Source organism: Pseudonaja textilis, chromosome 6 (assembly GCF_049901715.1).
Source record: "Pseudonaja textilis isolate UNSWEBS1 chromosome 6, rPseTex1.2, whole genome shotgun sequence".
In the NCBI taxonomy this organism is placed as follows: domain Eukaryota; kingdom Metazoa; phylum Chordata; class Lepidosauria; order Squamata; family Elapidae; genus Pseudonaja; species Pseudonaja textilis.
Genome location: NC_141995.1, coordinates 7,690,024 through 7,705,617, shown reverse-complemented (window position 1 = coordinate 7,705,617; position 15,594 = coordinate 7,690,024). Strand labels below are relative to the sequence as shown.

Here is a 15,594-nt window from a genome sequence, read left to right as displayed (position 1 = left end):
GTGTCTCTTTCTCTCTCTGTCTGTCTTTCTGTCTCTCTGTCTCTGTCTCTGTCTCTCCCTCCCTCTGTCTCTCTCTCTCTCTGTGTATCCGTCTCTCTTTCTCTCTCTGTCTCTCTCTGTGTGTGTCTCTCTCTCTCTGTCTGTCTCTGTCTCTGTCTCTCTCTCTCTCTCTGTCTCTCTCTGTCTTTGTCTCTCTTTCTCCCTCTCTCTGCATTTGCTTCTGGGTGTTCGTATCGTGGCTTGCTGGCTGGTTTGCTAAGGAAGGGGACACTTTTCCTTGCCTTCAGAAGGAAGAGGAGGAGAGAAGTAATCGGAAATTAAGGGAAAACTTCCTAACAGTGAGAACAATTGTGTATAGGGTTTCTTGCCTAAGTAGGGGGTTGGACTAGAAGACCTCCAAGGTCCCTTCCAACTCACTCACTCACTCACTCACTCACTCATTCATTCATCTAGTTAGCTGCAATAAGTGTGAAACTTCAAATGAAGAAAAGGTGCATTGGGATAGTAATGCTTTCATGTATTGTAAGGGTATTTCGTGACATTGTAAATTAAAGGTGTACCATGGCTAAGAGCAATAATTAAGTTTTTAAAATCTATCTTGTCCTACGATGGCTTTTTATAAGTAAAAAATTTGAAAGCTTGATATTTAAATTTGCAGGTGGGAGAGGGATTTATAATTCTAAAAATTATAAAATTATAAAAAGGAAAATTGATTTTTTTCACGGTTATTAAGCAAATCACTGAAGTTGTTAAGTGAATCATATGGCCATTAAGCGAATCCAGCTTCCTTCATTGACAAGAGAAAAAAGGAGCATGATTTAAACTTGCCTTAAAGAGGGAATTTAGATCGATATGTTCCTGTCCTGTCGCATTTAGTGCTTTAATAGCTGGAGTCCTGCAGAACAAAAAAAAGAAAATATTAGTGGACCAATATAACCGATTTCACAAGTCAAGAGTGTGCAAACCTGGATTTTAAAAAGTTGCGTCCATTGCTGTGTACACCAAGATTTTACAGAGCTGAATTATTTCATACTGTAGGTAGAAGTCCACATATTTTCCCTTCCACACCCCATCCATGTTTCCCAGTTATAGAAAATACAGTTCTTTACTTCCTACACGGGCTTCCAAAAATACTTCTCTCTCAAGAATTTCCCCCCTTTCTTCTCTTTAGGAAAAACTATATTTTGGCTTGAGTTTTGCATTTTAGAAAATAAAAATGATACGTTATCAAAACTATTCATGCGAAAAATCACTGAATGCTTTTTATGGTTTACCCAGAACCAAAGCTAAATCCATACTGGGAGAGATATCAAGATTTCTTTAGACTGCCCAGTTGCTGGGTGGGCGTGGCCAAAGTGGGCGTGGCCTAGTCAGCCTCCTGCATCATGGCGGGGGGGCATTTTCACCCTCCCTGAGCTCCGGAAGCTTTCACTGAGCCTCCGGGAGGGTGAAAATCCCAAGGCCCTCTTGGAGGCCGGAAATGGGCCCATTTCCGGCCTTCCCTAAGTTCCAGGAGCCCATTTTTCACCATCCTTGAGCCTTTGCGCGAGCCCTGCATTTACCTGAGATCCGCGTGGAGACTCCTGAGAGGGGAGGGACGGGCGGGGCGGGGCCAGCCAGTCGTCGGAACCACTGGTTCGCCGAACTGGCCATAAAATTAGCTACCGGTTAGCTACGGGTTTGCCTGAACCGGGGCGAACTGGTAGTAGCTCACCCCTGATCTTATCACTGTAGATTAAAACTGATGTATGAACCTCCAGATTCACACATACGTTTTAAAACATCCTGTAGAGCTCATTATACTTTTGTGGGGGTGCGTACGGGTGTACCCTTGAGTCAGTCTTGACTCCTGTCCACTACAGTTTGTCCTCGACTTACAACAATTTATTTAGCGACCGTTCGAAGTTACCACGGCACTGAAAAAAAGCGACTTATGAACGTTTTCCACACTTAACGACCGTTGCAGCATCCCCATGGGCACATGATCAAAATTCGGATGCTTGGCAGCTGACTTGTATTTATGACAGATGCAGTATCCCGGGATCATGTGATCTCCTTTTGTGACCTTCTGAACAAGCAAAATCAATGTGGAAGCCAGACTAGTAACCGTGCTACTACGTTAACAACTGTGGCAAGAGAAATCATAAAAAGGAGCAAAACTCACTTCACGACTGTCTCGCTTAGCAACAGAAATGTTGGGTTCCATTGAGGTCATAAATCGAGGACTGCTTATACCAGGACAAATCCCTGAAGGTCTTTTTGGCCAAGTTTTTCAGAAGTGTCTTGCCGTTGCATTCTTCCTAAGGTTGAGAGTGAGGGACTGGCGCAAGGCCACCCACTTGGTTCCATGCTTAAGAGAACTAGAATTTACAGTCTCCTAGTTTCTCGCCTGGATTCTCTGATTCTACTCGTGACATTAAAAGCAGCTATGTCCAGGGGTGGGCTTCAAAAGTTTCAGCTGGGTGGTTCTCTGCCTGGTTGCTGGGTGGGTGTGGCCATGGTGGGTATGGCCTAGTCAGCCTCCTGCACCATGGGGGGGGGGCGGACATTTTCACCCTCCCCGGGCTCCGGAGGCTTTCCTTGAACCTCCAGGAAGGTGAAAACAGCCTCCCCCCGGGTTCCGGAGGACTCCGAAGTCTGGAAACGGGCCCATTTCTGGCCTACCAGAACTTCCAGGAGGCCTGTTTTTTGACCTCCCAGGCTCCGGAGGCTTTTCTCGAATCTCTGGGAGGACAAAAATGGCCTCCCTCGGGCTCCAGAGGCCCTCCAGAGGCTGGAAATGGGCCCATTTCTGGGCTTCCGGAACCTCCGGGAGGCCTGTTTTTCACCCTCCCCAAGCCTCCGGGCAGGTCCTGCCCTTACCTGGGATCCAAAACGGGCCACGTGGGGACTCCTGGGAGGGGCAGGGTGGTGTGGGCAGGGCCAGCCAGGGATGGGATTTACTGGTTCACCAAACTGTGCAGAATCTTAGCTAGAGAATCTCCCAAACACGTGCGAACCCCTAGCAGTCCACCCTGGCTATGTCCTCTTCACCAAAACCCTGCTTGATCCTAAACTTTTTTATTTTATTTTATTTTTTCTAGCCATTATATTTACCCCAGCACAGCAGATTTCAGGCCTAAGAGGGTTACATTGTGACACTGTTTTTATTTCTACAAAAAAAAAAACCCACCTTGATAGGGGCACCTTTCCAGAAAAACATACCTTCTATCATCATAAGGTGGTGGGTTGGTCCAGTGGTCATAGTTGGTCTCCACTCGGTACCACCTTTCAAACAGAAAATATATTTAAAAGCTGCCATGTTAGAACATTTATTTGTCTGTGTTCCACCTTTATTGTTTTTACAAATAACTCGTATCTAGCACACCTCCCTTCGGTTTTCCCCACAACAACAGCCCTGTGAGGTGGGTTGGGCTGAGAGAGAGTGACAGGTGTTTCGTGGCTAAGGTGGGAGTAGACCTCACGGGATCATGGGGATTGGCCCAAAGTCACCCAGATGGCATTCACAGCTAAGGTGGGCCTAGAACTCACCGTTTCCTAGGGATTGGCCCAAAATCTCCTAGCTGTCTTTCACGCCTAAGGTGGGACTAGAACTCACTGTCTCCTGGTGATTGGCTCAAAGTCACTGAGCTGGCTTTCACACCTAAGGTGGGACTAGAACTCACTGTCTCCTAGTGATTGGTCCAAAGTCATCCAGGCGGCATTCACGGCTAAGGTGGGATTAGAACTCACCGTCTCCTGGTGATTGGCCCCAAACCACCCAGGACCCTTTAACGCCTATGGAGAGACTAGAACTCACCATCTCCCACTTTCTTACTATTCAATTTTTGTTTTGTATCATTAAGTAAACACAGGACCAGTCTGTGCTATTTTGCTACAAATCCCAGTTAAAAGTCATAAAGGAGCATTTAAAGGTAAACTGAAAGGTTTCGTGTCTGATTCTGGCGGGTGGGGTTCATCTCCGTTTCTTAGCCGAGAGAGCCATAATTGTCCAAAGACATCTGTCCGTGGCCATGCAGCCAGAATGACTATAGGCCAAGGTGCAGTGAACAGTCGTACCTTCCCACCAAAGTGGTACCTATTTATCTACTCACATTTGCCTGCTTTTGGACAACTAAGTGGGCAGGAGCTGAGGCAAGGAACAGGAGTTCATCCCATCACGTGGCGCTTGGGTCTCGAACCCGGACTGTCAGCTTTCCAGTTGACAAGCTCAGCATCTTTAACCACTGAGCCATCATACCCCCCACACACTCCCATAAAGGAGCTGTTACATATTTGCTAAATTTATTTGCCACTTATCCGACCATGGGATAGCTAAGGCAGCTTACAACAACAAATTATGCTCCCGTCATCCATACCAATTGGTAAATTGCTTGCCATTTGCCTTATAAAACTCAGATTCTATGCAACTTACGCCCCATTTAAAGGATCCAAAGGCCAAACATCTACTGGGCCTATTCTGTTTCTTGTAATTACTGCCCCTTGTCTGGATGTCGAGCCTCCAATGATATAATACACACTGGCTATAATGGGTATTTTGGCGAGCATATAGAAAGCCGTTTCAAAGTCTTCCGCTTCGCTTAGAGTCTACAAAGAAAAAAAAAAGATTGCATGAATTATCCTCAAATTTAGATAAAATTCTGTTAGCCAGACTGTAGTACGGGGGGGGTCAAACTCAAGGCCCAGCGGCTGGATCTGGCCGGCGGGGTGCTTAGATCTGGCCCGCAGGGCCTCCCCGGAAAGAAAGGTCATTTCATGAGGCAAAATTCACCTCACAAATGTCTCACTTAGCCACAGAAATTTTGGGCTCCATTACAGTTGTAAGTCAAGGACCACATGTATATACATATTTTTTTAAAAAAGTTACATACACGTCTGATAAGCCAGCTGGCTGGACTGAATCGAGTCAAAAAGGCTGCCATGGCATTCTCCCACCAGTAGCCAACATCTGTAAAACAGAATATAAACATAATTTATATAAATTATAAACAGACTGCAGGAACCACTTGCATTACTCAGGTGACCCCGAGGACACAGATAAACCTCCTGTCAACTCAAAAAACATTTCTATGCCTGTTTTATAGTCGCCAACGGAAAGCGGAGTGGGGAGGAAGTAGTTGGAAACAGCAGCACAGCATTTTGGAATCGAAAGTGCATTCATTCATATTTTTCAGACTGTTTCCAAACTTGGCAGCTTTAAAGACTTGTAGACTTCAACTCCCATAATTCCTCCTCCAGTCATGTTAGCTCAGGAATTCTGGGAGTTGAAGTCCACAAGTCTTAAACTTGACAGGTTTGAAGACTCTTGCTCTAATTGGAGAACATCAGAGGTGGTATTCAACAGGTTCTGACCAGTTCTGGAGAACTGGTAGTGGAAATTTTGAGTAGTTCCAAGAACCGGTAGCGGAAATTTTGAGTAGTTCGAAATACCACCTCTGACTGGCCCCACCAACCCCATCTATTCTCTGCCTCCCATTGAGTCCCAGCTGATCGGCTGGGTCTTCTTTGGTTGCCCTGCACAGGAGAACAGAGCTGGAAAGCAGGCTAGTGGGGTAGGGAGGGAATGGGGATTTTGCAGTATCCTTTCCCTGCCACAACCACCAAGCCACGCCCACCAAGTTATGCCCACAGAACCAGTAGTAAAAATTTTTTGAATCCCACATGATTGATGACTCTTGGCTATGGATGTGTTTAGTTGGAGAATATGAATTATGATACACCCAGAGGGGTGGGGGAAAAACCAGGGTCAAGAGTGACAGTGAATTATGTGTCTCAGAGTCGGCTAGATCCAGGTCATGCCAACATGTTAACTCCCAATAAATCCTTTGAAATTTTGGAAGTTTGGCTCGAGATTTAATTGCGGTTGCTGGAATCCTGACACCTCCAGGTGCTTCAACAACCCTCTAAAATGATGCAAATGACCAGCTGTATGCAAGGAATATAAATCTTCCCATTCCTCATCATCCTGTCAGAGCTGAAGAAGCTTCTGGGATGAGAAGTGAAATGTCTTCAAAAGAAAAAACAAGAAAGTCCAGTTGCCTCTTGAAAAAGCACTCTGGGGACAAACCATGACCTGGGGAACTAAGAATCTCAACACGCTTTTAGAATATAAATATGAAAAACGCCTTAGAGAAACCAGTTATTACCAATGTAAAACCGATCCCCAAAATCAAAGATACGTATGTAGATTCGATCACTAAATTAACGCCAAGACTACAGATAATCCTTCACTTAGAACCACAAAAGGGCCCAGAATTTGGCGGTTATGGAGTCATGCCTCATTTTACGAACGTCTTGGCATGGTTGTTAAAGGAATCCCTGTGGTTGCTAAGGGAACTGTGTAAATGTGAAGCAAATCCAGTTTCTCTCCTTGACTTGGCCTGTTAGAAGCCAGCTGGGAAGGCCTCAATTAGCATCACATGGATGCTACAACTGTCGTAAAAGTGAGCCATTTGTCCAGCACCCAAATTTTGATCCCGTGACTGTGCGGATTCATTTAGTGACCATTCAAAGTTACAACAGTGCTGAAAAAAGTGACTTGGGACCTTTTTCACACTTATGACCATTACAGCATCCTGTCATGTCCCCCGTCAAAGCCCGAATCTGTGGAAGAAGGCAAGCTGGAATTGGAGCAGACTGTCATGCCCCTGGTGGAGACTGACTCTGAGGGAGAGGAGGAACAGCCGACAGGGAGTGGAAATGTGGCTCCGGAGGTTGTGGAGGAGGCTGGGGAAGGGCAGAGGCCGGCTGAGCTGTCAGAGGAGGACCCAGGTCCATCTCCTCTCCATCCTAGGGCATGCAGGGAGGAGAGGATAAGGGAGAGATGTGGTCTACTGGGGAGGAGAGGGCCTTGATCCTTTTCATGGGCTGCAGCTGTGACAACTGGATAAGAGGACGGAAATGCGTATGGGCGAGTACTGGAAACAAAGCATGGAAATATCTTAGTTTATTGTTCCTCTCTGAGTTTGGCGTCCTTCCCAGCTGCTTGTGCTGCGCCCCAGGTCATAACACATTCCCATGATCAAGTGATTCGTGTTCGGATGCTTGACAACTGACTCATATTTATAACGGTTTCAGTGTCCTGGGGTCACGTGATCCCCTTTTGCGACCTCAGACCAGCAGAGTTCAGCGGGGGAAGCCACATCCGCTGAACAACCCTATCACTAATTTAGCTAATTTGCCGGGATTCACTTAGCAAACATGGCAAGAAAAGTCGTAAAATGGGGCAAAATGCACTTCACCAATTTCTCACTAAGCAACATACATTTTGGGCTCAGTTGTGGCCGTAAGTTGAGGATGACGTGTGTGTGTGTGTGTGTGTGTGTGTGTGTGTGTATGTGTGTGTGTGTGTGTGTGTGTAACGATAAGAAGATAACTTTTCTTCAGTACTCTTGTGTTTTTGAATGGTTATAAATTGTACTGGAAAATGAAGTTAAATGGGCCCTAGAAAATAATAATAAATAAAGAATAAAGCCACACGAATTTGTGGAATATCAAATGGTTGTGATGAAGTCTGTTGGCAGGTATAGAAAACATAACACTGGATAAGAGACTGAGATCTTCTTGTACAGTCACAATAGCGTAGTCTGCAGAACCTCAATTTAGATCAGCTTAGGGTTAAGCCTTTTCTCCGATCTGAAACGTATTTCCTCTTTCTCAGCTGCCATAGAACTGATATCATTTAAGTGAATAATAATGTCCACTCTTTATTTAGCAATAGCAGTTATATACTGCCCCATAGTGCTTTGCAGCCCTCTCTAAGCTATTTACAGAGTCAGCGTATTGCCTCCAACAAGATGGCTCCTCATTTTATCCACCTTGGAAGGATGGAAGGCTGAGTCCACCTTGAGGCGGTCAGGATCGAACTCTTGACCGTGGGCAGAGTCAGCCTGCAACACTGTATTTCTTTTTTTTAAAATACATTTTATTGATTTTACAATTAAAACAAACCAACAACACATACATAAATGAAAGAGAGAGAAAGAAGAAAGGGAGAAGAAAATAGAAAGAAAAAAATAGAAAACAATGAAGAACATTCCCATCTTCAACAGTTTGTAAGACCTCTTTTTTATCCTTATTTTATGCCATATACACACACCTAATCCTTACATATATCTGTGTATCACTACTATGGATTTATCCTATCCTCTTTTGCCTTTTAGTGTGAAGTCTATCTTTGGTCTATCCATTTGTACCAGCAGTTCCAGCTGTTGTAGTATATTGAAGTGTCTTTATTTTTTAATGCCAAAGTTAATTTGTCAATTTCTGCAGAACTTGAAATTTTTTGAATGATCATCTCCTCTGATGGAACACGAGGCTGCTTCCAACATTGTGCAAAAGCCAATCTGGCCGCTGTCAAAATGTGTTTTATTATATATTTCACTTTTTTTGATTTATCAAAGATCCCTAGCAGGAAGGACTCTGGTTTGAATTCGATCTGTTCTCTTGTCATTTCTTCCAGCCAATTTCTAATTTTCTGCCAATATTTTTGAGCTTCTGTACAGGACCATCACATATGGAAAAAGGTTCCCCCCTTTTTTTTTGCATTTCCAGCAATTTGGACTTATATTGGGGTGCATCTTCGCTAATCTCGAAGGAGGAAGGTGCCATCTATAAAACATTTTGTAGGCGTTTTCTTTGTATGCTACCGATTTTGTAATTTTATTATTTCTACCCCAGACCTTTTCCCATTCTGTTATGGTGATGCTACATCCTATATTCCTACTCCAGGCTATCATGTTCCCTTTTACAATTTCTTCTTCTAATTCTACTTCTAATAAATAATTATAAAATTTTGTTATATTTTTTTTGCCTGATCCTAATAAAATTTTATCTAATTGCTAGAGTTTATTGTTAATTCCAAATTCTTTCTTGTCCTGTTTATATCTACTTTGAATTTGAAGATATGCCCACTGATCAATTTTTAGTCCCCGCTCTTGAAGTTCTTGCCGCGATTTCAAATTTCCTTGTGTATCCAATAGATCCTTATATTTAATCATTTTAGTGATATCCAGATTATTTGGGTGAATCGTCGCCTCCATTGTTGAAATCCAAATTGGTATTTTTAAATAGTGTTTTTCCGTATTTTCTTCCAATTAGTTAATAATGAGTCTCTGATTAAGTGTCTGTGAAAATATTTCTGGCTAGTTTTCCCTACATCCCATAAAAAAGCAGGCCACCCCCTTTGCAAGTCATGGCCTTCTAAGAATAATATTCTCTTATTGGTTAAATTCACCCATTCCTTCAACCATACTAAAGAGGCTGCACAACTCCCAATTTGGAAGTGCCAGCCCTCCCCTGCTCTTCATATCCTGCATTGCCTTTAAATTTATTCTAGGTTTTTTCCCTTGCCAGATAAATTTTACAGTTATTTTATTAAGTTCTTCAAAAATTTTTTCGTGTACTTTGATTGGGATCGTCTGAAATATATATAGGAATTTTGGAAGAATATTCATTTTAATAGCAGTGATCCTGCCTAATAATGAAAGTTGCAGCTTGCCCCATGTTTCTAAATCCTTCTTCACCTGTTGCATCAATTTATCATAATTATTTTCCTTAAGTGTCTTACAATGTGCTGTCAACCATATTCCTAAGTATTTAACTTTCTTTATCACTTGTATTCCCATAACTTCTTCTAGTTCTATTTTCTGTTTTTCTGTTAAATTTTTAGTCATTAATTTTATTTTCTTTCTATTAATTTTAAGTCCTGCTACTGCTCCAAATTGTTCTAATTCATTCATTAATTTTTGTCCTCTTTCTATTGGTTCCTCAATGAAAAAAATCATATCATCTGCAAATGCTTGCAACTTATATTCTTCTTTCTTAACCTTTAATTCTTTTATGTCTGGGTTCTGTCTAATTCGCATTAGTAATGCTTCTAATGATAATATGAAGAGCAGGGGTGAGAGTGGGCAGCCCTGTCTGACTCCTTTTTCTATTTTTATTGGGCGGGTATATTCCCCGTTTATTATAATATTAGCCTGTTGTGTACCATAAATGGTTGTTATAATATATTCAAATTTGGTGCCTAAATTCATATTATAATTTTTTTGGATTAAAAATTGCCAATTTAAATTATCGAAGGCCTTCTCTGCATCTAAAAATATAAATGCAATTTGTTTTTTGGGGTGGGCTTCGTAAAACTCTAAGACATCTAGTACTATTCTTAAGTTGTTCCTGATTTGTCTGGTCAGGAGAAACTAGACTAGACAAACGTATTTTGAGCATGCTAATAAGCCAGGGAGATGGCTATCATATAGACTAAAAAAAAGGAAAGAAAAGAGGGGGATATATAACAGGAGATAGAAGAGAAAAAAGAAATTGCCCATAAGTATTTTGAAGAGTTATATAAAAAGGAAGAAGTTAACGAAGACAGAATAAGAAACATTTAGATGAAGTGAAGGATAAAGCAATTGGGCAAGAAATGGAAAAATTATTAAACAAAGACATTACTTGGTTTGAATTGAAATCAGCAATAGAGAACCAGAAAAACAATAAATCCCCGGGACCAGATGGGATTCCAGGGGAGCTGTACAAGGCAACAGCAGAACAAATAGGACCTCTTATGGTGGAACTTTTTAATGATGTCTTATTGGCAGCCAGGATGCCGGACTCATGGAGGGGGGCATTGATTTCGCTGATCCCGAAGGAGGATTCGGATCCCCGATATATACATAATCATAGACCGATTTCACGGTTAAATACTGATTACAAAATATTCACTTCTATTATAGCAAGTAGACTAAAAAGAATGTTAAATGAGCATATATATGAAGATCAAAATGAATTTCTCCAGACCAGCCCGCAACACTGTATTTCTAATTGCTGCACCACCAGGGGTCATATTTATATGTTATATGGTGGAATCTCCAGGGAGGGAGGGAGAACAATTAACCAGTGGAATGTCTCTGCCTCCAAAAGTTGTGGGTTCCCCATCGCTGGAGGTTTTTAAGAAGAGATTGGATAGAAATGGTATAGGGTCTCCTGCTTGTGCAGGGGGTTGGGCTAGAAGATCTCCAAGGTCCCTTCCAACTCTGTTATTCTATATTCTATTCTGTACCCCCAAATCCCGTTCTGTTATTCTGTTCTGGAATTTTTAAGGAGTGCTGCATCTCTTAATTTCCCCCCAGAGTTTCAACCTGCCTTCTCTGGAAGAATGATCTAACACAGGGGTCTCCAACCGTGGGAACTTTAAGACTTGTGGACTTCAGCTCCCAGAATTCATCAGCCAGCTTTGCTGCGCTGAGGAATTCTGGGAGTTGAAGTTGAAGTCTTAAAAGTTCCCAAGGTTAGAGACCCCTGATCTAACAGACATTCCTTTACAAATGCTACAAAACTGGTCTTAGTCATCAGAACCAGGCAAGTGAGTCAGCAAATTAGCAGGTAAAAATGTGGGTAAAAATAAAATTTGCTTTACCTCGTTCATTCCCAGAGATGGAAAACTTGTGTGGACTTTGTCCTGTCCATAAACCGACATAGCCGAAGAACGTAGTGCCTTGGAATTTTACCTGGAAATAATGAAAGGACAGGAGAAGCTGTATTTATTCCACATTGTTTTCAATCTTAAACTCTCTCCAAAACAGGCCAGGGAAGTTGTGAGTCATTTAATTTGATGAAAAAAACCCCAGTCTTGACTTAAATGTAGAATAAGAGTTCAAATGCTTTAGGGATGTAAGGAGGTCATTACAATTTGTTTACTACAGCAAAAAAGAGGAACAAAATTAAGGAAGCAACATTTCTGCATTTGCTCAGTTCCTCTTCAAACCAATTCAGAAGAAAGGTGATCTCCCTTTATTATTTTTATTATTTATTATTTATATCCCTCAGTCTTTCTACTGTGTGCTGTTTGCCACATTATCCAGGGAAGGGACCTTGGAGGTCTTCTAGTCCAACCCCCTGCTTAGGCAAAAAATCCTATACCGTTTCCAACAAATGGTTATCCAATCTCTTCTTAAAAACCTCCAGTGTTGTTGGAGCATTTACAACTTCTCGGGGCAAGCAGTTCAACTGGTTGAGTGTCCTCACTGTTAGGAAATTTCTAATTTGTTCTAGGTTGCTTCTCTCCTTGATTAATTTCCATCCATTTTTTTCTTGTCTTGCCTTCTTTGGAGTTTTGGGGAATAGATTGACTTCTTTGTGGCAGCCCCTCAAATATTGGAACAATGCTATCATGTCGCTCCTAATTTTTGTTTTCACTGAATTAGATATACACAATTCCAGCAACCATTCTTCCTATGTTTTGGCCTCCAGCCCCCTAATCATCTTTGTTGCTTTTTTCTGCACTCTTTCCAGAGTCTCTACATCTTTTTTTTTAATATGATATGGTGACTAAAACTGGATGCAGTTGGTGTAGCCTTACACTTTATTCTTAAGTGTGGCCTTACTAATGAAGCAGCAATAACATGTCATGTGATCTTGGTTCTATCCCTCTATTAAATTATCTTGTTCAAATTCCACTGCAAAAGATATCAGATGCAGAGTCGACAGAAAACAAAAATGCAAGTTGGAAACTTTTAAGACTCATCTTATTTGTGGCATAGTATAGGTACAGAAAATCACATGATAACAGTGCTTTGTTGCAATCCTTATAGGGATCTCTGAGTTTCTGCAATGTGATTCTATAATAAGTTAAATATAAGAATTGTGAAAGTGCCAGATACAGCAAATAAAAGTTTCACAACAGTTTTAGCAAAGCAATCTTTGTATTTGTTCTAACCCAAAGTCAAATAGTGAGTGTATTTATTATTTAATGTATTTCTATCCAACCACAATTTTTTTTAAAAAAAACTGCTTTTGATGTCTTACATAAAATAAAAATGATATAAGAGTATAAAAGTGAGAAGTTTGTTCCGGTGAAGTAATTTGTATTTTCTTCTAATTTTCAATTACTTTGCAATCTTTTCCACATAGCCTCTATGTATTTTTCTCTCTCTCCTTTTCCTTTTAAAAGAAACACATTCATTTGTTGTTTTCTTTAATTGGAACAACTGGGTATTTATTTTTAATACCAAACTTTATGGATGGTTATGTTTATAAGGTTGGACAGAGAGATTCTGAAAAGCAAATGTTTCTAATAAAAGTTGATTTTACTGATGATACATAGCTTGGCTTACTAAATGCCTGTACAGGTAATTCCCAAGTTACAACCATTCATTTAGTGACCACTTGAAATTACAATGGTGCTGAAAAAGATAAATTTCCACTGGTTCTTGCACATATGAGCATCCCAGCATTCCCAAGGTCATGTGATCAAAATTTGGCCGCTTTCAACCGGCATGTATTTATGATGGTTGCAGTCTCAAGGGAGGTACTAATACCACTCTATAAAGTCTTAATAAGACCACACCTAGAGTACTGCATCCAGTTTTGGTCAACACAGTATAAAAAGATGTTGAAACTGTAGAAAGAGTGCAGAGAAAAGCAACCAAGATGATTAGGGAACTGGAGGTTAAAACACACGATGAACGGTTGCAGGAACTGGGCATGGCTAGTCTAGAGAAGAGAAGGACCAGGGGAGACAGGATCACAGTCTTCCAATATTTGAGGGGCTGCCACAGAGAGGAGGAGGGGTCAGGCTATTCTCCAAGGCACCTGAAGGCCAGACAAGGAATAATGGATGGAAACTGATCAAGGGGAGATTCAACTAAGGAGGAATTTCCTGACAATGAGAACAATCAACCCATGGAACAGAAGTTGCCTTCAGAAATTGTGGGAGCTTCATCACTTGAGACTTTCAAGAAGAGATTGGACTATTTGTCAGAAATGGTGTGGGGTCTCCCACTTGGGCGGGGGGTTGGAGTAGATCAGGGGTCTCCAACCTTGGCCACTTTAAGACGTGTAGACTTCAACTCTCAGAATCCCTCAGCCAACCTTGGCCACTTTAAGACTTGTGGACTTCAAAAGCAAAGCTGGCTGAGGAACTCTGGGAGTTGAAGTCCACAAGTCTTCAAGTGGCCAAGGTTGGAGACCCCTGGACTAGATGACCTACAAGGTCCCTTCCAACTCTGATTATCTGTTATCCCAGGGTCTCAACTTGTGAACATCCCTAGCCAGCTTCCGACCAGTGCCATCAATGTGGGAAGCCGGATCCTCTTAACAACCTCGTGATTCATTTAACAACTGCAGTGGTTTCTCTTAACAACCGTGGCAAGAAAGTTGTAAAATGGGGTGCAAACCTCCCCTCCCCTTAACAATCGCCTTGATTTAGCTAACAGAAATTGTGGTTGTAAGTCAAGGACTAGGAACCGTGTCCTATGCTGCTGCCGACAACGTTTTTAATCCCCGCCAGGCTCGCTTTGTACCTTCCCATCCTTGATAAAATCCACATCGATAGTAATCTTGTGTAAATACTCTCCAAAGGCATAGTCCATATTCCGACCATGATATATATTTCCTTGCTTGTCTTGAGCAACAATACTGGTGCAGAAGCTGTGAGAGAAAAACAGCAGGAGCTTCGTTAGAAAAGGCTAAACTTCTAAATTCATTTTCCAAGGGGGCTTATTTAAATTTAAATTTCATTTTCCTGGGATGCCTACTCATTCCCACAATATTCTTACACCAGAAACAGCCGGGGGGGAGAACTAATTAGAGGTAAAGGTTTCCCTCGTTCATACGTCCTAGTTGTTTCAGGCTCTAGGGGGTGTTCCTCATCTCCGTTTCAAAGCCGAAGAGCCAGCGCTGTCCAAAGACGTCTCCGTGGTCATGTGGCCGGCATGTCTAAATGCCTTCAAAGGTGCACGAAAGGCTGTTCCCTTCCCACCAAAGAGGCCCCTATTTTTCTACTTGTAATTTTTTTACATGCTTTCGAATTACTAGGCTGGAAGAAGTTCGGAAGAGTAATGGGAGCTCAGTCCGTTCCGTGGCACTAGGGATTCGAACCACCGAATTGCTGACTTTTCTGATCGACAAGCTCAGCGTCTTAGGCACTGAGCCGCCACGTCCCCTGCGGGACTAATTAAAGTGATGCAAAATCTAGGATTGAATTTCATTGGCAGCCACTTGTTTAATGACCGTTAAAGTTACAACAGCACTGAAAAATGTGGCTTACGTCCGTTTTTCACACTTATGACCGTTGCAGCATGGTTATATGATCAAAATTTGGGCACTTGGTAACTGCAAGTATTTATGATGGTTGTGGTACCTCAGGATCATGTAATCCTAGTGTCGCCCCGTAGAGAGATAAATGGCAAATAAACTGAACGAATGAATAATTAAATACAGCTCTTGTAATAAAAGCAGTCCTAACCCATATCGCATTTATTTCTGGTCTGTCTTCTTATGCTGACCTAATTTTAAATAAGTGGTCTGATTAAACCAGGGGTGTCCAACCTTGGCAACTTTAAGGGTGGTGGACTTCAACTCCCAGAATTCCTCAGCCAGCCATGCTGATGGGGAATTCTGGGAGTTGAAGTCCACCACTCTTAAAGTTGCTAAGGTTGGACACCCTTTGGATTTAGACTCTGGAAAGCATATGAGACAGAAAAAAAACCTAGCACAGGGGTGTCAAACACAAGGTCTGGATGTGGTCAGTGTCAACTCATAAAATATTTCTATGGTCTTTTTAGAGTTGCCAACAGAAAGGGAGGGGGGAGCAGT

The 15,594-nt window shown here is 42.0% G+C and overlaps 1 protein-coding gene across 2 annotated transcripts in view; it reads right to left on the bottom strand.

Moving 5' to 3' along the window:
- NAAA (N-acylethanolamine acid amidase) overlaps positions 1 to 15,594 on the bottom strand; it is a 33,903-nt gene that overhangs the window by 12,386 nt on the left and 5,923 nt on the right. For both annotated transcript variants that reach the window (XR_015744036.1, XM_026717141.2), the window contains exons 3-8: positions 14,301 to 14,427; positions 11,417 to 11,507; positions 4,872 to 4,948; positions 4,415 to 4,587; positions 3,205 to 3,267; positions 829 to 895 (exon numbers count right to left, since the gene is read on the bottom strand). Coding sequence is in view for 1 of the 2 variants with exons in the window: in XM_026717141.2 (XP_026572926.2) it covers positions 829 to 895; positions 3,205 to 3,267; positions 4,415 to 4,587; positions 4,872 to 4,948; positions 11,417 to 11,507; positions 14,301 to 14,427 (598 nt within the window). In the remaining variant the exon portion in view is untranslated. The remainder of the gene's footprint in view (positions 1 to 828; positions 896 to 3,204; positions 3,268 to 4,414; positions 4,588 to 4,871; positions 4,949 to 11,416; positions 11,508 to 14,300; positions 14,428 to 15,594) is intronic.